The sequence below is a fragment of the Ambystoma mexicanum genome, chromosome 1q (genome assembly GCF_040938575.1).
Source record: "Ambystoma mexicanum isolate Mex_15411 chromosome 1q, UKY_AmexF1_1, whole genome shotgun sequence".
NCBI lineage: Eukaryota > Metazoa > Chordata > Amphibia > Caudata > Ambystomatidae > Ambystoma > Ambystoma mexicanum.
The window spans coordinates 1,347,227,003-1,347,251,060 of record NC_090922.1 but is presented as its reverse complement, the minus strand read 5'-3'; the positions used below and the strand labels follow the sequence as shown (position 1 = coordinate 1,347,251,060).

The following is a 24,058-nucleotide window of genomic DNA, read 5'->3' as shown; positions in this document are numbered from 1 at the left end:
TTAAAAAAAAATAAAAAAAAAACGACCATTTTTTTCGACCATTTGACTGTCGATCAAATGGCATTCGATCCTTTGGTTTTCGACCAAATGCCTGGTAACCATGCAGTCCTCCTGTAATGAAGCCTATTGTCCCCATCCACAGGCTTTGAGTCTTCACTTCTGCAACAGTGGTAACAAGTTTAAAGGTACCACACTCAACCCCGCATGTAAAAACAGGACTACCACAGTCCGAGAACAGCTGGTGTGACTGTTATCCAAGTCAGAGGGAAACCCAACCTGGCTGTGGCACAATCTCTTTGTGAATACTGTGGCCTGCTGAGGTCCCCTGAAAAAGGGAATGTTCTGCGAGCTGGCTTTAGTTTCCACACCACTCTCGCGAACTGAACGGCTAGAATGGAAGGTAGTCTTCAGTGGGGTATTCTTCTTTTTTTTTTTTAAACTTTTCTTTATTGGCATGGTGAGAGAACAGACAATCAACACAATGTACAGCATAACAAGGGTATCAGATACATAAATGGTAATGCAATCCATGGGAAATGCCAGCAAGAACAGATAGGACCATGATTCAGATTTATGCGGTGCGACAATGGATTAGTCTACTTCACAAGGAGGGGGAGAGGACAATATTTCGAAGTCATCTTTGTTATTCAAATAGGTGAAAAATTCCGTCCACACATTCTTGGGTCGAGAGGTCAGCGGGAGGGTATTGATATAGTCCTCCTTGCACGCTTGAGTCCAGGTGAGGGCCCCCAGCCACATCTCAAACGAAGGGGGGGATCGGCGTTTCCAGCATTGTAGTATGCATTTTTTGGCTATTATGGTGGCAACATTCAGAAACCTGGACATCTTCTTCAATTTGGGGCTATCCCATAGGCCGAACAGTATAGCTAGGGGCTCTGGAGGGATATGGGACGCTGTAATATCTGAGAGAGCTTCAATTATAGCTTTCCAGTATGGGCCCAACGCATCACAGGACCAGAACATATGAGTGTGATCTGCAGCAGGAGACCTGCATTTAGGGCAGGTGCGTGCCTGAGTGTGTGCAAACCTATCTAGTCTTTGAGGCGTGTAGTATAGTCTGTTCAGGAGCTTGTGTTGTATGCACCTATGTCTGGCATTCAGAGAGGTGGTTCGGGTGTGAAAGCACATTTTCCCCCACATTGTGTCAGTGATGGGAAGGCCCAGCTCCTCACTCCATGTATCCCGTGCCTTGAGCGGTACGTCCGTGGGGTTGGCCATTAGCAATTTGTACAGCGAGGACACTATCCCTCTAGCTCCAACCGACTTGGATATGTAGTGAATCTCGGGTGAGTCTGGGGGCTCATCCGGGCATGAGGGCCACCAGGCGCGGAACACCGCCCTCAACCTATAGTATTGTAGCAGTTCCAACGCAGTACCCAGGTGTCCGGGGCGCCACGTCTGTGGCGTGATAAACTTCCCGTCGGGGTAAAAGTCAGTTAGGGCCCGGTAGCCCAGGTCGTGCCAGTGTTTCATTAAGAGTTTATCGTGTGTAGGGCTGAGGCCTGGGAACTGCCAGATGGGCAGCCATTTGTAGTATGGGTGGTGGTCGGGTTGTGTCTGCAGGATATATTTCCAGGCCCTGATAGTGGCTGCGACAGGGTCAGCCGGGGCATCGGCGTGATAAGTGTGATGGAGAATGAGGGAAAGGGTGTTGACACTCTCGCTTGCTAGTTTCTCGAGCTTCACATGCGGGGGGGGGGTCGGAGAACGTGTACCAGTATGTGGCGTGTTGGGCCTGCGCGGCTGTCTAGTATTTAGCGAAGTCGGGGGCGGTGAAACCCCCGTTTCCATAGGGAGGGGTCATGTGCTGCCATTTCTTACGAACCGCGCCCGAGTGCCATAGAAATTGGGTACATGCAGCGTGCAGGTTCCTGAAATATCGCTTTCCGGGCCAGATCGGCACATTAGTGAAGACATAGAGAAATTTGGGGACCATGATCATTTTGATGAGGGATAGTCTACCCGACATAGAGAGTCGGGTAGACTATCCCTCATCAAAATGATCATGGTCCCCAAATTCCTCTACTACGCCATTTCAACATTTGAGCCTCAGCAAGCTGCACCACAGCCACGTAGTTGTCAGCCAACAATGAATCTTTAGTGAGGGACACCTGTACTCCGAGGTATCTGATGCCCCCCGGTGACCATCGGAGGGGGAATTCGCAGGGCAGTTGTGTAGTGGACAGGGTGAGCGGGAAGATTTCAGATTTGGAGTAGTTTATGGTGAAGCCCGAAAAAGTGCCAATTTTGGTTATGTCTCTCAATATCGGGTCCAGGTGGGCAGCCGGGTCTCTAACATATAGAAGCACGTCGTCGGCATATAGAGAAATGATCTCGGGTGTATCACGAAGACGTATACCTTTACGAGTGTGTTTGTCCCTAACGTTGTCAGCCATGGGTTCTATGGCGAGCGCAAAGAGTATTGGAGAGAACGGGCAGCCCTGGCGGGTACCCCTGTGGACAGTGAAGGGGGCTGAGGCCCTGGAGTTGACTAGGACTCTGGCTGCGGGGCTTGTGTAGAGAAGTTTGATGTACGATCTTATGCGTGGACTAATTCCCATTTTGTGAAGCACCGCCCACATATATTGCCATGACACCATATCAAACACCTTCTGGGCATCAAGGGTGACCACTACGGCATGTGCGTTGGGGTCAATTCTAGCAAAAACATTGAACAGACGACGGATATTGAGGGCGGTGGATCTGCCGGGTACAAAGCCACTCTGGTTGGGGTGGACTAAGTGGGGCATAATGGGGAGATACCTATTGACAATAATCTTGGCAAATATTTTCGTGTCAGTATTAATCAGGGAAAGGGGTCTATACGACCCACATTCGTCCAACGGTTTACCCGGCTTGGGTAGTACAGTTATAAGCGCCTCACGCATGGATTGGGGTAGGATGTTTAACTCTAGGGATTCATTCCACACCTCCAGGAGTCTGGGTGCCAGGATGGCTACATGTTCCCGATAAAACTCCGAGGTTAGGCCGTCCGGGCCTGGTGCTTTGCCCCTAGGGCAGTTTGAGATGACCAAGGTTATCTCATCTAGGGTGATAGGGACTTCAAGTAGATCGCTGGTCGCGCGGGAGAGGAGAGTCATGGGGATTTGATCTAACAGGGTGTCAGTGTCTTGCAGGCTATGTTCTTGCTGGGGGCCATACAGGGACATGTAGAACGCGGTGAATGTCCCGAGGATATCCTGGTCGGACCAGCACAGGGTGCCTCCTGTGTCTTTGACACAATCAATGCAGTTCCTGCCCCCCTCAGTGCGGACCATTCTGCACAGTGTCCTACCCGGCCTATTCCCCTCACTATACTTTCTGGCCGCTACGGGACGGGCAAAGTACCGAACTTCCCTAAGAGCATGAGACTCAAATGTTTCTAATTCCGCTCTGATCTGTGCCAGTATGTTCGGGGAGGGGGCAGTGGCATATGCCCTCTCCAGCTCTTTTAATTTCACTTCCGACTGCTGCAAGCTACTTTTTATGGCTTTGAGGACCCCCCGCCTCCCTAGAGATGCACATCCCTCTGATGACGACCTTGAATGCCTCCCAGCGTACTCCATCGGGGGTGTCATGCCTGTTATTGCACTCAAAGAAGGTGTTAATGTAAGCGAGGATGTCGGCTTTGAAGACTATGTCTAGGAGCGCCTCCGACTTAAATCTCCAAGAGGAGCGAGGTGGCTGGTCGTGTCCCAGTGTTATTTGAAGTGTTACCGGTGAATGGTCGGATAATGTGCGCGGTAATATCTTGCTGTCTGTGACCCTGCCCATCATGCAACTCGATATTAGGAAAAGGTCGATCCTGGAGAGGCTATCACGTACTGATGAGTAAAATGTGTACTCCCTAACCTGTGGGTTGAGGGCTCTCCATACATCCCTGAGATCAAGTGTGTCTATGTGAGCGTGTAACCTATGGGTCACTCGTGATGGGGCCTTGCAGGCCGACCCGGACCTATCCAGGTCTTTATCTAGGATCAGATTCATGTCCCCACCCCATATGATGGGAATACCAATATATTTCAGCAGCGTGGCGGTGATGGCATCAAAGAACTCGGAGGCGTCAAAATTAGGGGCATATGTGTTCACTAGGAGGCATTCCATATTGGCGAGTGAGCAATGGAGGATCACAAATCTCCCCTCAGGGTCAATATGGCTGGAACGCAGGGAAAACTGGACTGATTTATGGATTAGAGCTAGGACCCCCCTGGATTGGGTGGAGTACTTCGTGTATAATCTGTTGTTGCCCCATGTGGGGGCGAGACATGTTGCTATGCGCCCAAGGGCGTGGGTTTCTTGGAGAAAGAGGATTTTTGCGCCATGTCGCTGGGCATAGGCAGTTATCCTGCGGGCTTTAGTGAAATTGCTCAGACCGCGGATATTCCATGTTACAATGTTCAGAGCCATAGCGTCACATTATGGAACATCCCAGTGGTAATATTCGCTAGCATTCCACCTTTTGCATTTGCCGTGTGCACAGTATTGTTGAGTCAAAGTCGTGTACCTCTCAGCCATGCCTTTTACTGTTACATCAACCCCAACTTTGCCACCCCCCACCCTCACTGCCCAACCCCAACATGCAATGCAGACCTCCCACCCCAAAACACACATGACGCCCTTTGGGCCTGCTCCAACCGGAAACCAAGGGTCAGAGTACCAGATCCAACGTGGAAAGGGCCACATCCCAGCCCAACGGGGGCCAGTCATTAAAATAAAATTGAAAGCAAACATTGCAACTGCAACGGGGGGCGATGGTGCCGTGCGGCCGGCATCTGGAACTTGGTGCGGGGCAGCAATTGCTGTCCCCAATGTATTGCTGTGGTAAACGGTTGTCACAGGCAGCCTCTGAGCCCAGAGAGTGCCCTCTGGTTGATTGACATCGCAGGGGATAGTAGGACACAAGGATAGCTCTGAGAACCAAGTGGCTGAGAAGGCAAGGTAACCAGTTTAGAAGCTAGCCTGTTGCCCGCACACATGTGATAAGAGGCCGCAGTTGCTGAGTGGACATGGTGGGGTTGCCATCAACACATCATAAGGCATGGATCTTTGGACACTTTATAACATTTTGGGCTGTGCAGTCTATGGCGCGTGGTCGCCCCGCGGCCCAGGAAGAGGTATATGTAACTCGATGAACTTCACTGCTTCGTCCGGGACAGTGAAGAAGAAGATCTTGCCATCATGAGTGATCTTTAGCCGTGCCGGGAACAGGATGGCGTAGGGGACGTTGCGCTCCCTGAGCAGCTTCTTGACGCCTAAGAATTGGCGCCTCTTCTGCTGCACCACCAGCGAGAAGTCCCGGAAGATTCTGATGGTATGGGCCTCAAATCGCAGGTCTCCCTTTTCCCGCGACAGGCGGAGGATGAGATCTCTATCGCGGTAGTTGAGTATCTTGGCGATAATGGGTCTGGGGATGTCGCCGGGTCTGGGGCACGGTGATAGGGCCCGATGAGCCCGCTCGACTGTGAAATATGGTGAGAGGGCAGGGTCATCCAGCAGGTCTTTGAGTAGTTTCTCCACTGCGTCTTCCATCCGCCCCTTGAGGGCATTCTCAGGAACCCCGATGATGCGCAGGTTATTCCTGCGAGAGCGCGACTCCAAATCGTCACATTTCGCCTTGACACTTTTCATGTCGCGCGTTAGGGTGGCCACAGTGTCTTGGAGCGCGTTAATACCATCTTCGTTTACCGAGATTCTATTTTCAGCCTCGGTGATCCTCGATCTCGCCTGGTCTACTCGAGTCTTTAGCGAGGCGACATTGGCATTGATGTCGTCTAATTTTTCATGGAAGGAGGCAAAGTTTTTAGCCATAGATTCCATTAGTAGGGTGAGGTCAGGTGCTCCAACCACTTGATGCAGGGTTAAGTCTGGCTCGTCAGGGGGTGATGATGTGCTGGCTGGCTCATCTTGAGGGACTGCTTTGGCGTACATGTCCATTGCGTCTCCCGGGGGCCCCGCCTTGTGTCTGCTAGGCATTGTCACTGTAGTGGACCCGGTTGCAGAGAGGGCCCACTTATGAGTAGGATGAAGAACTGGGGAAGGCAGGGGCCGACAGGCGCAACTGTAGTGTCTTTTGTGCCGGCAGGCGCCCCGAGGGGGGGCCACCGCAGGTAGCTGCGAGTTACAGGCGGAGCAGCAAAGCTGCGATGGCGGGCGTCCACGGCCTCAGCGTGTGTTCAGGTTGCTCGGGGGGGCCAGCGAAGGCGGCGACAATGCCAGCGGGAAAGTGGGCAGACAGTATGGCAAGGGACGCCTCCTTATGGCAGTTCTGAAGCCCACACGCTCTATCTAGCCCCCGCTCACCTGGTCCGCCGCGGCAGCGAGGCGAATAAATCCTCTGTGTAGTCGGCGCGATGATCGCCGACGCAGCAGGTAGCATTCACAGTGTGGCGGCGTCCGCGGCGGGTCCCCCAGGCAGCTGCACCCACTCCACTGAGCGGCGGGAGCCAGGAGCGGGGGAGGGGATCCAGGAGTTAGGGAGGCCAGGCGGGAGGGCCGGATGTTAGGCAACCGTCGGGGCCGGATGGAATGCTAGGCCCAAATCCAACAGAGGTACCAGCCGGGTCCCGGGTGGACCGATCGAGTCCAAAATCACACAAAATGTCCAGTGCAGTGGCGGAAACAGCACGGCCAGCCGATAGCTCCTCACAATGTCGGGAAACGCAGATGTGAGCAGATGAACGCCGAGGCCGCATGGAGCTGAAAACATAGGCAGCCATCTTGGGCTGCTCCACAGTGCCACCGACGATCAGTGGGGTATTCTTAACTAAAGTGTTTGACTGAGAACATGTTACAGGTGAACTGGTGACAAACAATGGTGTGCAATTTGGTTTATAGTGACTTTTTCGAATGGCTTATTTTCGAATGCCATGTTCTAGAAAACATTTTGCTGAAAAAAAAAAATTTGAATGTTTAAATGGGGGGTCCCCAAAAAAAAATATAAATTAAAAAAAAGAAATTTGAAAAAAAAATTTGGAAAAATGTTTTCGAAAACATGACCGGATACCGTGCAATTTGTATTAAAAGAGATGCACTCTTTGTGGAGGCTGCAGTATCATTCACAAGTCCACGTCCTTGTACCAACCTTCAGCTAATTGGACGGTGGAATGCATACATTGTTTCATCAAAGGAAGGATGCAACTGGCACAGGTAAGCTCCCTGGCAAGACGTTCTCTGGAAAACACCCTGCGCTTAAAGGTTGATGACACACTCCAGCAGAGAGGTGAAGCCTTTAACCTTGATGAGGGGCGTAAGGCTGCGTGTCACCTCAGTCCACCCTGATTTGTCTAGGAGGATGTGGCTAGGATTGAAAAAGATCACTGACAAGATCAAACACAACCAGGTCAAATACAAAGAAAATCTATGGATCGACTGTGGAAGAAAAAGAAAATAAGTTGATCTGAAGGGAACAGGAGCTGATCTTCCTTACGAAGATTGACAGCAGAGGCCTCAATGATGGGGTACAGTGGCATAACATTTGAAAATGAGGACATCTGCATAATTAGAGGCTATAATTGAGAATTGGTTACCATTATAATACCACTATATTAGACACGTGAAAAAATACAAAGATGCGGTTGCAACAACTGTAATAAATAGCAATGGAACTGTATACCGAGAAGGTTATAGTGGAAGCTAGAGCATTTTGCCTGAACTTTTCAAGCGAAAAGATGTGGAATTTTGAAACACAGACCCAGTAGATGAGGTGCCGAGAACCCTTTTGCAAGATGGCTGACAATTCTGGCGAGTAATGCCAGATCCAAAATGCCCACTGTTTGAAACAACTTGAGCCAGAGAGTTGCGGCTCACAATCAACTTAGAGCGAAAAAGTTGTTGCCGGTCCTAAAATGGCTGACAACAGGGACGACAGTTGCCCAATCCTAAATGGCCACTGTTAGAGGTACCAGGGACATAGAGTTGGTGCTCCGGGATGGTACACAACGCTCAAAATGGTTGCCGCAGACAGTAACAGTTAAAAAATGGATGGCCCTCCCTGGTATACAATGAAGCAAGTGAGCGTATTGTAGTGGGTGTGTATCGCACGCTGCCAGCCAGAAGAGGTGAGAACTTTGGCTCGATAACGTAACACTTGAGTGTGGACTAGACGATATACATTTTCCATAGACTCCCTTTTTTCTGGTAGGCTGCTGAAGGAAGGTGCGGAGTATAAAAGACACCCTTTGGTATATTTCGACCGATGATTGATATACACCGGCGAATAACGAAATAAGCTAGTTGAGTCAAGGGGGTGGTTACTGCATGCCGCCTGGCTGGAGAGGTGAGAGTGTTTTTTGATTAATACTGTTAGAAGTGGCTGCCGCCACTCAGTTAGTAGACAGTTGGAACTACATGAGTAATGGCGGAGGGGTGGGTTTGTTGATATTATGCAACCCTTAATGTAGATGAGCTACGCATTGACTCATGGTTTTGTCATAGGTGGAAATGCTGTGTGATCTTTTACAGTGATTGAGACACTCACCCTAATCGACAACGCCAAAGACCCCCTACAGGTAAATATCCTGGGTAGGGGAGTGAAGTGCATGTCAGGGAAAGAAAGGTCCTGCCACACCACAAGTTTAAATAGCACTTGGAGCTAATTGGTGTCATGTCCTTTCTTTTGCAGTAAAAAAAAGGAGGAGTTTTGTGGGGGACCAGGTTCTTAGAATGAGATAGTAATTCAAGAACTGCAGAATACGAATAGTGGCCAAAAGAACAGCTCCTAAAGAATGTTCACCACAGGAGGGTTAATGAACAGAAACATGTTGAGTAGAATGAGAGAGAGGATAGATTATTAATTCAACAGTCCCCACCCTATCTCAAAACACAGATTGATTTTGTGACTGTTTGGGGAATTTCTGATAGGGAATTGAAAAACGCCACATTTGAGGGTGTGATCTGGAGTCTCTCTGGGTTAAGTCTGTGCTTGATCACAAGCAGCCACCAATGAGCTTCAGGTATCATCTTGTGATCTTTTGAAGGAGAAAGAGCCCCAAATGAGGCTGAAAGCGTTGCCTATGTACAGGCTGCCAACCAGAGTGGTTTCCAAAAGCAGGAACACTGTGGTACTGGACAATTGACACCAGTGATCTTGCAGCAACGTAATGAAAGGTCATCAGTGTCTCAGCATCCGCAGTGGATCTGCAACATAAATTAAAGCACATATTCTAATGAGCACCTTGGAGGGTTATTGTTCTTGTCTGCGGCACAGTGACAGAACATGGGCCACTTACCTTTATACTGGGAGTGGGTGGAAGGTTTTCTGGGCGCCTGAATGACTTTCAAGTTCTCCCCTGAAAGACCCAAATGACCCAGCATCAAAACATCAGGAAACATCTCACTAAGCTCAGCAATTGATTGACTGCGTGAAGGGTAATCCCCCAAAAAACAAATATGAAAAAATCAAGGCCGGAAACACTTTTTTATAGATTGAATTTTTCGATTTTATTGTAAATAGAAAAGGGAGGTTGGTTTAGAGAATACATTAAGGAGGGGAGGTGTTGGAGGAGCTGCATGGAGTCTCCCTCCTCATTAGAATGTTAAAGAATGTGCAAAATAAAACTATTTGGGAAATACAACAAAAATAAATCTGTGTTTTCAGACGCAATTTTATTTTCTTCGTTATTTCAACGTAGAACCACGTGATGAACCTTTCCTTCCTGCTGAGAGATCATGTCCAGGAACACTGGCAAAAAAACAATACTACCCTCGCCAGCTTTGCTAGATTTGAGAACTAGCTCCTTGTCAACCAGTGAGGTGTTATGAGAATCATGGACCCTGGGCGAGTCAGTCACCACTTGGTGATGGTCTTTTGGATGAGCATAACTTGGGGGAAAGTTGTAAAGGCACACCTTGCTCCACAGTTTCTGAAAGGCATCTCACCGTGAACAGTGTTCCAATCCCCCTCTCGATGTAAACCACATTTATTTCATGTTGCTCGTGGATGCAGGCAAATCCAGCCGAGGGAGCCCTCATATCTGAAAAGTCATGTGAGTTAGGGAAGAATGAAATACCTACTTGTGGTTGTAATGGGCCTGTTGTTCAACAACTCTGCTTCCACATTCTCAGACCCTGGCAGATGAATGAGTTTCAAGGATATCGAATGCTCCAGAACAAATTTGTACCGCTACCCTGCAGAGAGCAGTAGACTTTGTACCTCCCTGTTTGTTCTTATAATGCATGGAGGTCATGTTGTCCGTTTGAATTAGAGAGAAAAAAATGGCTTCAGTGCCAACTGAATAGCTCGGGGGTCCAGGACGTTCATATGTACTGGGAATGGACAAGTGGTCTAAAATCATCTGCCCCTCCGCTATGGATAAGTCTGGGGTCTCTACTGCCTCACTATAGGGTTCTACAAACTTGGGGCCTGCCACCAGACTCGCTTCCAGCAACTACCAGTGTAGATCTGGATGTAAAACCTTTATGAAACGGAATGCGCGCCATCACCTGTCCAAGCCGGTATCTCATCCTGGGAGGAGCAGGAGCTCGCCCACCACTGCCGAAGCAGTGCCCCGACCTTGCAGGCCTACAGCACCCACGTAAGGTAAGCCAACTGGCTTCACCTCCTCCCCAGCAGCCCAACGTGGTGAATCCGTCTGCACGCGTTTGTAGCTTATTTTTATAGTAAGCACTATTGTCACGGCTACGGACCCAGTTCAGCATAGGATCGTGATGCTACAACGAACGGATGCCTGATTTGCACATCGGCTCGACTTCACAGCGTGAGGCAGGCCCCCACTACAAAATGGCCACCCAACTATTGTGAGGGTAGATCTTTCCCTACTTCCTACGCCACTGGCCGACATCTATCCCTGATTGGCTGCACCTTTGAATATAGCCCCAATCAGGAGCCGATAGGCGTGAGCCGGCCCACCAGCTACAAGGCCCACAGTTTTAAGGCCATCACCTGTCCAAGCCTGTCCGGAGCCTTACGGACCGTCGGCCAGGACCCCTGCCGGCACCCATCCCACCTGTGAGTACTTAGATCTTGCGATTTTTGTCATTGCCTTACCAGTTCTGCTGCCCTTCACAGCATAGTAATCCTATAACCTTGACTCTGACGGCACCGCCTACACGAAGCGTAACATCTTAAAGACATTGCGTCAGAAACTCTATCTGCCATTGCGATCACTGTACAACTCATGGCCGACGGCACACCAGTATGCTATGTACTCACCATTAAATGTATGCTGTCTCTAATGCCCACGCAAATTGACTTGTACTGAGATACTGCGAGCCAAGCTAAGTGTACACAGTCCCTCAACTTAAGGCCCGCTAGCTATGTACTGCTGCAGCGCCTCATATTATATCACTGTCCCCGCAGGCCAACGGCCCTAGCACTATCACATAGCCTAGGCTGATTAAGGCATTATAGGGTGTGTCAAATCTAGGTGCCCTTCTACGGCTTGTATGCATTTTCAGCTACTGTAAGGATTGTCAAATCTAGGTGCCCTTCTACGGCTTGTATGCATTTTTAACTATTGCGAGGATTGTCAAATTTAGGTGCCCTTCTACGGCTTGTATATATTTTCAGCTACTGTAAGGATTGTCAAATCTAGGTGCCCTTCTACGGCTTGTATGCATTTTCAGCTACTGTAAGGATTGTCAAATCTAGGTGCCCTTCTGCGGCTTGTATGCATTTTTAACTATTGCGAGGATTGTCAAATTTAGGTGCCCCCTCGTTGCCCCTTAGCTACCTTAATCAGTACTTACACAGTACCTCCCTATATATCACAGTAGTGACTATAGAACAATTTAACATTCACTTCACTAAGAACCACTTTATATACACACTCTACTCCCTACTTTGGGCTTCGCTAGCAATTATCATAATAATGGCCTACACTATGTCTACACCCTGTACCCTGCAGGAGAGAAATATGCGACTCAGAGCTAGGTTGCCACGACTCTATGATCTCAAAAACAACAGAACAAGACTGTCAAAAATGTGGAATTACCCTCCTCGTGCTCAAAAGAGGTCCAAACACCCCAAATTGAAACCTACACAAGAAAAAAGTACAACTCCCACCCTTTCAGGAGCTCTCATCAATGCAAGATCCCTTGTAGCACACAACACGGAAATTGCCGACACACTTACCATGGACAACCTAGACTTCCTAGCTACCTCTGAGACCTGGCTCCATGATGCTGCTGGTCCCACACTCATGACAGCCATACCAGACAATTACAATATAATCCGAGTCGACCGACCTAACGCCAGAGGCGCCAGTCTGGCCATTATGCCAAAACTAAGTTAGCACTAAGACTCACCCCACCGCCTACCATCACATCTTGCGAACTTCTTTTAGCTAAACTACCCATCTCTAACAATAGCCCACTAACTATTATCCTGGTGTACAGACCACCTGGTCCTTTAGGGAATTTTGAGGAAGATCTCTCCAGCCTCCTCACCAATAACATTAAAGACTCTACCCAACTCCTAGTACTAGGTGACTTTGACTTGGGATTCAACGATGTGGAGGACAAGCAAGCACAATCTATCCAATCTATCTTAGTCGAACATGGCCTCACCCAAAATGTCCTCGCTCCAACACATACAAAAGGACGCACACTAGATTGGATAGCCACTCTGAACTGCGCCACCACTATTTCTAATATTACACCCCAAACCTGGACTGACCATCACCTCATCTGCTTCTCATACATCATAGAACCCCCTAAAGTAGCTTCTCGCGAAACAGTACCAGCTCTGCCAACCAGAAGTAATAAAGAAATCACCACCGAAAAACTACTCCCCCTCCTCCTACCAGCGCTCACGGCTAGTGCTAACAACTCTGACCCAAATACGTTAGTTGATACATTTAACATTTCCATGTCTAAAGTCTTGGATATCATTGCCCCTATCAAAGTATGCAAAAGTAAACAAGAAGCACACCTTAATTCTTGTTTCACCCCCCACCTCAAAGAACTACGAATCCAAAAATGAAAACTCCAAGCTATCTGGAGGCACTCACCATCAGTAGAGAACAAAAACGTACTTACGAACTTCGCTAACAAATACAAGAAAGAAATAATCCAAACTAAAAAAAACACGTTTAATGAGAGAATTAGCAAAGCCAACTCTAATTCTAAAGAACTCTACTCCATTCTACGGGAAATGGAAAACCCAATAGCTACTACGGACAATATTCCCAAGGACAAACAATGGTGCGCTAGCATCCAGAATGCATTAGCAAACAAAACAATAACCTTACAGTCCAGAATTGCAAAGAAAAAGGCCACCCTGAGCTCTACAGGAACTCAGACTACCTCTCTGACTGACACACCAACCTCTGATGTACCAAGCAGCTGTAAACCTTTTAGCTTCACCAACATTTCCATACTGGAAACTGAAAAGGTTATTTTATCTCTGAAACCATCGAACTGCCAGGGCGACAGTTGCCCAGCACAAGTAATTAAAGACACAGCTAGAGACTTAGCACCCTTCATTTCCAAGCTAATCAATGCCTCTTTCAGATCTAGCACTGTGCCCTCCAACCTCAAAGAATCATGGGTACTGCCTCTCCTTAAAAAGCAGACCCTGGACCCAGCCATCCCCACTAACTATAGGCCCATTACTACGGTCCCGTTCCTTCTTAAAATTATCGACAGAGTAGCCTACCTCCAGATCCAAAACTATCTGGAGACGAACCAACTACTAGGATCACGCCAATCTGGATTCAGACCTCAACCTGGTACTGAAACGGCATTAATTGACCTCAAGACTCAAATCGACGAGTTGAAGGGTAAAGGTAAAACAGCTATGCTCCTCCTCCTTGACTTATCGGCAGCTTTCGACCTGGTTGCCCACACAGTGTTATGTAAGCAACTAGCGTCTGCCACCCATTTCTCAAGGGAAGCTATAGCCTGGGTACAATCCTTCCTAGCGAACTGCACGATGAGAGTGTTCTCCCCCTTAGCCTCAGCGGACCCAATACACATCACCTGTGGCGTTCCACAAGGTTCATGTGTCTCTCCCACAATGTACAATATCTTCACTAAACCACTCTTCGACAAACTTGACAGATTGGGGATAATTTATACAAATTACGCGGACGATACGCAGATCCTCATAAAACTATCTGGCAACTTTGTCGCAGACTCAGTTCTAGTGAACAAAATTTACCTTCTTATTCAGGTATGGATGGCCTCCCACGGCCTCTGCCTGAATGACGACAAAACAGAGATACTGATCCTGTGCTCCGACTCCAACCTCAAAAAACTCAGCCCTAGTTACACAGCCTTTAACATAGATGGCAACATAATCAAGGTGGTAACCGAGGTAAAGACACTAGGTTTCTACCTTGATTCCACACTTTCTCTCAAAAAACAAGTTAACTCTCTGGCCTCATCTACAGCCTACACCTGCAAATTAATTAGGGCCTGTAGACCCTACCTTTCCAAAACTAACTGTATCATGCTAGCCAACACCTTAATAATGTCTAAATTGAATTATTGGAACACCCTATATGCAGGCGCCAATAAAACCATCATAAACAAAATGCAAATTCTACAGAACAATGCTCTCAGAGCTGCCTTGGACATACCCTGAAGTGAGCATATATCTAATATCAGGAAAGACCACCACTGGCTTAAAATTAGTGACAGAATACTCCTCAAGACGCTCTCTATCACGTACAAAGGACTGAACAATACCGCACCACCTTATATCTCGGCCAGACTGACTAGAACATCCACCAGCCACCACACAAGAGCCTCTAACCATCTTCTGCTAGACACCCCCAGATTCAAACTCACAAAATGGGTGGTGCTAGTTTCCCGGTTAGAGCGGCCTGCGCTTGGAACGCACTCCCTTCTGCACTAAGAGTTGATCAACCCTACTCTAGATTCAGATGTAAAGTGAAAACCTGGCTCTGGTCTAAAGACATCCACCAAACTGGTCCCCGGCACTAGACACTAGATCTTTGCATGTAATAATTTGAAACCTGGACTGCCTTGAAACCTGTACTATAGACTAGTGTGATCTGATGTACCCAGCTTGTATATGTGTACTGTAAATACTGTAATAACATGTAACACATTCATTGTATGTAACCAAGCTTAAGTATTCTTGTTACCGCTGCGCCTGGCTACCCCAGGGTTTTGAGCGCATTATCAAATAATAAACTAAACTAAACTAAACTAAACTGGAGGTCTAACGCCCGAATCCTGAGATCAACCATGCTTAAGTAAATTCTCCTAATCCAAAGCCGAGCATGAGCAACTGCGATGACACATGCTGCCATGAGCCCAAGGAGGTGCTGAAACCACCACACAGAAATCATCCCTCGACTGTGCAATCAGCGATTGTCTGTTGTATATTCATGATACAGTCTTGTGTCGGCTGAAACCCTTTTGATGGCCAAAGAAGAGAATGTTCGGTGTCAGATGAAAATGTTATTTCTCGCGATTTACCGAAAGACTTGGGGCATGATTCATGGAGCATTTTCCAATGGGTTTGTGCCATTCTAAAATGCATCTGTGAATCAGGCCCTTAGTTCGAACAGCAGGGCCAGGAGATTCAAAAGATCAGCACTCACCTCGTCCTCTGATGTGGCTCTGGTCATCCAATCCTCCAGGTATTGGTAGTTATGAATACCTCTTTGACAAAGATGTGCCCTGACTGACGCCTTGAATTTCGTGAATACTCTGGGGGCTGCATTCATGCCAAATGATCGAATCTGTATTGGAAGAGCACATCTTCCAAAGATAGACAGAGGAACTTCCTGTGCGGGATCCTAGCACGTAGGTAAACATCCTTCATGTCTATTGCACATAATCAGTCTCCTTGCCTGAGGGCAGCATGGATGTGAGCAGGTGTTGTCATCTTTAATTTTTGTGTGGGTAAAAATAGGTTGAGGGGTCACAGGTCCAACACTGTCTGCAGGCCCACCTGGTTTTTCTTGGAGACAGTGAAGAACCTAGAATACAAACCATGGTCTTGCTCAGATATGGAACATATTCCAGAGTGCTTGTCTCCAAATGTTTGTTCACTTCTGGGAGAAGAAGATCTGAGCCTGCCTGTCTTAAGGAAGGAAAGGAGGTCGGAAGATCTGGAAGGGATAGCCTTTGCACCTTGGATACCACATAGAGAACCCATGGGTCTTTTGTGATGTTGATCCAACCCGCCTTGATGTTGACTCTAACCCGGGTAAACCTAGACAAGCACGTAACCTTTGCTTCTCCTTCCAAAGGGGGAAGGTGGGAAGTGGTTCTAGATGTCCCTTACAAGCCCTAGGAAGCCACAAACTGTTCCTTGCTGGGTAAGCTGGGAGACCTATCAAGCGGTGTCTGTCTCCGTCTCCTTTCACAGAACTGTCAGGAGTCCTAGACGTAAAATCCTGCTTTGCTGATGAGCTTGATTGGAAGATCTTCTAAGGGTGCTTCGTCAAGACCTCCAACAACTTTGCTGAAATGGTTGAGGTATTTTTCTTTCTGAGCTTCCTCGTCTGTTGATGTGTGGTAGAGCTCAGCCCCTTCAATGGGTAAATAAGGATCTTGTCCTGAACATCCTGTGCAAAGTTAGAAGAAAGCATCTAAGCAAGTCTTCACATGTTCACGCCAATACACATATGAAGTGCTGCTGTGTCAATGTGGTGGGCTGACGGTTTCAGAAGTTCTTGTGCTTTGGACTTCCCATCCGTCAAAACAGTATGAAAGGCTGCTTCTTTCTCTGTTGACAAATTTCCCTGAAAATCAAATCTGTGAGCTTCTTTGAAAAGGGCTTGATTGGCTGCTGCTATTAAATCGTTGGTATTAGCCTGCCTTAGTGGTAGTCAAAGAGTAGGATCCCTTGAAGAATAAGTAAGCCGTTGCCACCACAACAGATGAAGATGGTGGCGGTTGAACCATCAGGTTGACTGTATCGAAGCCCAACTGCCTGTAGGTCCAGATGCTTGATTACTGATGCTGCAGAGTGTGTTTTGTCCCAAACCTTACAAGCCTCAGGTAGCACATCTTTTTGTATGGGGATGCCGGAATAATCAGAAACCCTGAGACCCAACACGCCTGCGAGGCGGGTCCACTGCAATTGGAAGGTTCAAAAATCCTGCTACGCCTTTAATCCTTTCATGGAAAGACTTGGTGGAGGATGGAAGCATCTCCTCTGTGCCATCTGAGAGAGTGTATTTAACCAGAGACGCACCCAATAATGGCGTATGGCTCCTATTTCCAATCTGCTGATTAATCGCTGAAATCGCACTAGAGAACACAATATAGGAGTTGAAGGCTTAGGTGCCAATGTAGGAGGCAGATCCATTGATGGAGTGCGAGCCAAAGGCATTGGTGGCATGGGAGCTTTAGGAGCTGGCATGGCTGGTGCCAGTGACTGTGGAGGCAGTGGATCGTTAATCAAGCCATTGAAGTAAGAAGACATGGCCTGTGACTTCATCAACTTCTGGAACTGATAGAAACATTGATTTTCACATGCTGCCTGTGACAGAGCCTGGGCCAATGTTGTAGTCCAGGATTCCATGGAAGATTAAATCCATTGCGCCAGTTGACCCAGAGAGCAGTAGATTTGGCTGGAGTGACTGTCGGAGAATCAGCATAATGCATGCAAAAAAGAAGAGAGGTATTGAGTAGACCAAGATGCAGTTATCAAAGGTGACCACTCAAACCTAGGAGTAAAAGAGATATTCAACACCATAGGAGGGAGTGCTGAATCGGTCTTCATGACCTCTCCACAAAAGATTGTTTAAGAGACTCCATTGAGTCTTGCAGTGAGGTCATAGCGACACAGAACCAGTAGTTTTCCAAATGGTGCCTGTGTTTCTCTCCGAATACCATGTTGTGCCTCGACTACTGTGGCGCAGAAGAGAACTTCTTGGGAGTTCATCCAGCCATCTTTATTTCATGTCTGATGCTTCTTTTTAAATGACCTATAATCCCATCTTCTAAATCTCTTCCTTATATTTCTAATGTTCTATTTTATCATTCAAAGGGCTGTGTCTAAGAAAAATGAGATTGTTAATGTAAGTTACGATCTGGTAGAATTGGGCTTGCCAAGGGTCTCCAAGAGTTCAGGGTATTCACAATCAAGGTGAAAGAGAAAAACACACGTAGGAGGCATTTCAATAGAAATAGTTTGCACAATCTCAAAGGTAAACCTGCTCCTACTTTTGAATATAAACACAAGTCCAGCACTACTATCTAAGCCTCCATCTCATAGATTTCATTTTGGAATATTATCTTATTTCCTGAAAAGCAGCCCCCTCACCCTACAACAATGACAACTCATGTTCTACTAGTGACTAGTTGAAAGGATTTGCAAACATCTGCATGGCAACCAACCCTGCATTTATCCATCACAAGCACTGTGCGTATTGCTACACTCAAGCGTTTTAATGACCACGCATGACATGGAAATGAATTCCATTGCAGAAAAGAACCAGAATGGAAGAAAAAGGTAATTTATAAAGATATGAGAAAATCTGTCATCAACAGAACAAAAATCTAAATTCCTGAGTTTTGTGGAAAGCAGAGCAGAACAGTAGTTTGAAGTCCCTCTTATCGTGTTAATGAATGTTTAAAGAAAATGTGTAAACGGTTCAAGTAGGGGCTGTTTCTAATGCATCAGGGAAGAAATGATAAAGTAGGGTGACAACGACCTTCCAGGTAATTATATTTTTCTGTAACCAAGGTACCTTCATTAAGTTGGGTAAAATATGTAGGACCTAACATGTGAATTAGGTTTGACTACTTTACCGTGTTAATATCTGCTCTAATTAGATCATCAATGTAGTCAGAGAGTAGCACAGAAAGGAATTTCATTGTCACACTACTGTATTTGAAGTGCCCCTTCGAATACTTTCTAACTGTACCTGTAGGAATGTTAGTGCAGCTCTTAGAAGCAAACATTCAGCATAGCAAACTTCAGCATGAATTTCCTCTGATGGGGGAAACAAACAAAATGAATTAGTAAACAAGAAGAGTTAACACAGCATAAGAATGTGAGTTCTACAATGATTTATAAAAGCAAAATATTATGAAGGACTCATTGCCAGCTGATGAAGCGTGCCTCATTCATTTAATTTACTATTCCTTGGATGAATGCTTATGATTTTATCAAAACCACCAAAAGATATCAAGCCGGCATTGTATTACGTGTTGAGGGAATTAACAACGGTAACCGATCAGAACACACACTAATGGGCTGAAATATATCCAATCACATGCTTGCAAATAGAAAATAAGCGCTAATGAACGAGCAATCCAAGGCAGTGAATGGAGGGAACTGGTAATCAGACCTTCACTTTTTGTCAACTTCTCCTTACCTGAATATCCCAAACGGAGGTCTGGGAGGAAGGGGATTAAGTTAGTACTGGCACATATAAATGCAGGGCTCTACTTAACAAAAGTGGTGTAATAACATAAAGCTATCTGCCATCATGCATTAGACATCCACCGTGGGCACCAACTTCTCGTGTTAACATCCTACTTGAAAATCATCTACTAATGACCACAACATTTGTGTCTAAACTACCAATTAATTTATCTGGGAAAGTTAAGTTGGTCACTGGTTTAAAACTCTGCAGGTGTCTGGGGTCCAGATTAAGATCTTTTAGTTGTACCTTTTGCCTCTTTGGATTTTCCAGAGCATGTTCCTTCAGACTTCATTAAAGAAGGCAAACTCCTGTTCCTAAAGATTTCATTGAACACATACGGAGGGGACTTTGAACCACTAATACTCCATTTGCCGATTGTCTGGATGCCAAAGTCATTCAAAGAAAAGGATGCATCATCAAAGATTACTGCAGCATTCTTGTAAGGCACCAAATTGCATTTCACAAGTATATGCAGAGGGAGACCCCTGGTAGTGCCCACCCAATTTTCACCCCAGCATAATTATTATACTAACAAGCCCCTGCATATATTTACGGTGAAATTCGTACGTAAAAAAACTATTTGATCATCCTCGATAAAATCTACTACGAGGTGATCAACATATACCAAGGTTATTAAGTTGGACAAAAGCAGAAATCTGAAACTGAAAAGCAGAATCTTGGCTTCTCAGGATTCCTACAACAGCACCAGGTCGAATGTCTCTCTTCCCCTGGTTACAATGTTTACAGTGCCAAGCAGATACCTCTAGTTTATTGGCTTCTCAGCAATCTTACAAACACCACCAAGCGGAATGACTCTAGTTACAATGTTCAGAATCCACGTGATCCGACTGTAGTTGAATTTACCGCGGCCGGAATGTTCGCATGAGAAAGGTGCGAACTACCAAAAGTTTGCAACTTTCTCATGCGAACATACGTAAATATCCACACACCCACAACACAGCCATGTCACACCCCCCACCCATACCCCCCACCCACACCCTCCACACACCCCACACCCCCAACATAAACAAACCCCACTTACCTTCTCTTCAAGCTGGGTCCCTGCAGCGCCAGTTCCCTTTCACTTCTGTGATCGGGAACTGGCACTGCAGGGTCCTTTTCTTTTTTTTTCTTTTAAGGAGGGCTGCAGGGGTTTCCCCCACAACCCCCGCTCACTATACTGTTAAGTATAGTGAGCGGGGTGTTGCGGGGGGACAACCCGTGTTTTTATTTTTTTAAACTTACCTGCAATGCTAGCCCCAAATGTTCGAACTTTTGGTGTTCGAACTTTTGGTGCTAGCATTTGTAGAACTTTTTGTACATGCAAACGTTTAGATACAGTTTTTTTGTACAAAACCCAATGTTCACAGTATTCGCAATATACAGTTCATCAGTTTCTGATCACTCCCAGCCTGCCTGGTATACTCTCCTGCCAGGCATTGGGTCAGTCTTTCTTCCTCCAACCTGGTCATGGGTAATATTTTCTCATCCCCTTATTTGCTTTTCCTGGCACAGCCAACCTGGTTCACCGTATGCCCAGGTACTGGGTCTTGGAAGACTGCTGCACAGTTCAGCTGGAAGCCCTGTTATACTCTCCTGCCAAGGACTGCCTTGGGTCCTAGACCCCTCTATTTTGTTTTTTCACATATGGGTCCCAGACCCCTTTCTGTTGCTTCTCAAATATAAGTCCCAGACCCCTCCACTTAATAAGGTCACAGTTCAGCCTGCCAGGGACTACAGTAAGTCCCAGACCTCTTTACTTTGGCTCTTCACATATGGGTCCCAGTCCCCTTTTTCAGGTTTGTAGCATGTTTCTTGTAGGCCCGGTTCACTAGCCTGCTAGGCATTCTCTAGTGTGCATAATTATCTTGGTTTCTTAATGTTAGGGTCCTCCACCCCTCTTAAAGCCTTGTAATGTCTCTTGACTGGAATCGGTTCTCTATCCTGCCAGGCCTCCCTCTGATTCTCTTTGGGGTATTCTTTCACCCCCTCACATCCACATCTTATGGGGTCCCCCTGTGCCTTCCCGGTCCCCCTCTGCATACCTTTGCACTTGTCTGCTAGGGTTTCGGTCCTCGACAACACAGGTATGCTTTTGCTGCTTCCCCTGGGCTTTCTTGGTCTTCTCTTGGTGGCTCGCTAGGTGTTCTCTTCCAGTGAGGGAGTCTCCTGGTTCCATTAGTCCCTTACACACTGCTTGCACTCCAGGGTTCCCCCTCTTTTTGGGAGGCAAAACCTTCTTGGTTCTCCCAGTGAGGGAGACTCCAGCTTCCCTTAGTTCCCCACAGGCTGCTCGGGATCAAGGGTTCCCCCTCTCTCTGGGTAGTGCAGTTGTCGACAGCCCCTTCTGTTCCAGCACCGGATTCCAGCTCCCTACTCCTCCAGGGAAAGCTTGACAACACTTCCTGGTTTCCCTCCTCTATTTCTATTCTAGAGGGACCAATCAGAAACCAGTAACCACTAGACTGTTCCTTGTGGTTCTTAAGTGGAATCCTCATGCTTTCCCGCATCTCCCTCGTCACAGTACTGATCTTCGGACTCCCCTATGAGTCATTGGGGATATCTCTCGTCACAGTACTAGGAAATGGATCTTCATTTAGGTAACTCATATTCTTCCTCGTCCCTGTACTTTCTAGAGTAATGGCAGGGTGACCACAACTCATGAGCCTATTAGGGAAGTGGTTGTTCTAAGGTTTGTAGAAAGAGGGTCTAGGGTCAGGTGATGGGCGGGTATACCGCATTCTCTCCTGATGGTCGTCCCTAATACCACAGGGGGGCCTCCCACCCATATGATCCTCTCATTGAGTACCACCACCTGGAGGTCTATCAGGTAGATGCCTCACCTCCCTGGCCACATGGGAAGGGGCTCCCCCTAGGGAAGAAGGGACGACATCTGAGGATTCAACACAACTCTTTGACCTGTACATAGTGGATATTAATATTAATGTTAGCAAGATCAAAGCCAGATCTCCACACCTAGGTACACTACCTTTGCATTATTTGGCTTACACAGATGACTTGGTCACCTTGGACCAAACACCTATCTGTCTTCAACGTAGCCTGAATGCACTGGATAGGTAAATGCTTGAGAAGGATTTAGAAAATAACAGTGATAAATCCAAGGTGTTGCTATTCTCCATAAAAAAAGGAAAGTAGCCGTTACGTGTTTTCTGGTGGCGAAGACATTGGAGATAGTAGATCAACCTATGTACCTTAGCTTTGTATTATATAGCAAGCCACAACTGGGCCGAAATTCAGAAAGGTTGAAAGCCATGTGCATCACCATACTTTACTTCTGACCCATACCTATTATAAATCTATGTTTGCACCCTGCTTAGTATATGAATCAGAGATTATACTCACATTCGAGGAAAAAAGTTGGCAGAACTTGGTGGGTTTCATTTGGAGGAAGGTCCTTTGTCAACCTAACTGCGTGCCTGTCTGTGTTGAGATATGAACTGGGCTTGATTTCACGATCTGCCCAGATAAAAGGGAAGCTTCTATCAATCTGTAGGAAACTTTTAGATCTTCCAGGGAATTGTCTCTTTCAAGATTAGGAGCAGAGAATCATATGTAATAATGAACCAATGGATTGTGAAAAGATTGTGTTGGATTTTGATGTGTGTGAGAAACCTGAGGGCGCCCTAACATCTACTTCCCTTGGGTCCTCTTCTCAGGTGGTCAGCAAAAGGCCATTGCTCTTGGATCCTGGCCCTGGGGGTGGAGAAGCGAGGGAGGATCACCTGGGTGGAGGATATTTGGGTATTGGGAATATGTCCTCAGGCGAGACACAGTATTCGCATTCCCCTTTCAGGAAGAATCCTCTGTTCCAGAAGCAGTTATGGGATATTGCTATTTATGTCCCATTGGCCATGAAAATGCCCAAAGATATGACCACTCTGGAGGTACCAGAAAGTGGTTAAAGAAGAGAGGGGTTACAGGCGAGACATGGTATCCCCCTTGTCCTATTTAAGACCAACCTAACCCTCCCCCAGCCTTTATAGGCTGTTGTAAAATCTCTTGCTTTTGTTCCTCACCTTTTATCTGGGATGAGAAATAGGCGACTACGAGTGATGAACACTTACACCTCATTTCACCACTCTAGTACTGGGATGAAGAAGATGTCTGTAGAGTGCTTTAAAGTCAGGCATGTCCTTTTATTTATGGTCAAGGAAGCACAATTTAAAGTGCACACCTGCAACCTGTCAAAGGGTTGCAGGTGTATAAAGGGAGACCAAACGTGCAGCAGAGAGAGCAACATGGAGGCCTGCATGGCAGAGACCAGTAGGGGATCTGTGTCCTGAGGAGGCAGCTGTGGTGGGACCTGAGAGGAAGCCTCGATGCCAGCCAATGTCCCAGAGACCTCTGGAAGCAAGGGCAAGTCGGACTGTTGAGCCGCCACAGGTGGGAGCATCCGCCTTGGAGAGAGAGAGAGAGAGAGCAGCTGAAGCTGCGACCGAAGAAGGAAGAGGAAAGGATGCCATCCACATCCGTGCCGGAGCAGCAGATCCGCTGGCGTGTGGAGTACCACCTCCGGAATCTGAGCGGAGCTCTCCGAGGCTGAACCCGCCGTCCAGAGAAGCAGAAGAAGATGGTTACCGAACAGAATGAAACTTTGAACCAAGGCTAAGTTACGGTTATTGAATACCGAACTGAATGAAACTTTAAAAACATAGATGAATTATGTATGCTGACATTTTTGGGATGCTGAACTGAGT

The 24,058-nt window shown here is 47.0% G+C and overlaps 1 protein-coding gene across 2 annotated transcripts in view; it reads right to left on the bottom strand.

Moving 5' to 3' along the window:
* TTC39A (tetratricopeptide repeat domain 39A) overlaps window positions 1-24,058 on the bottom strand; it is a 1,012,086-nt gene that overhangs the window by 408,356 nt on the left and 579,672 nt on the right. For both annotated transcript variants that reach the window (XM_069642215.1, XM_069642216.1), the window contains exon 5: window positions 18,837-18,904. In XM_069642215.1, the coding sequence (XP_069498316.1) occupies window positions 18,837-18,904 (68 nt within the window). The remainder of the gene's footprint in view (window positions 1-18,836; window positions 18,905-24,058) is intronic.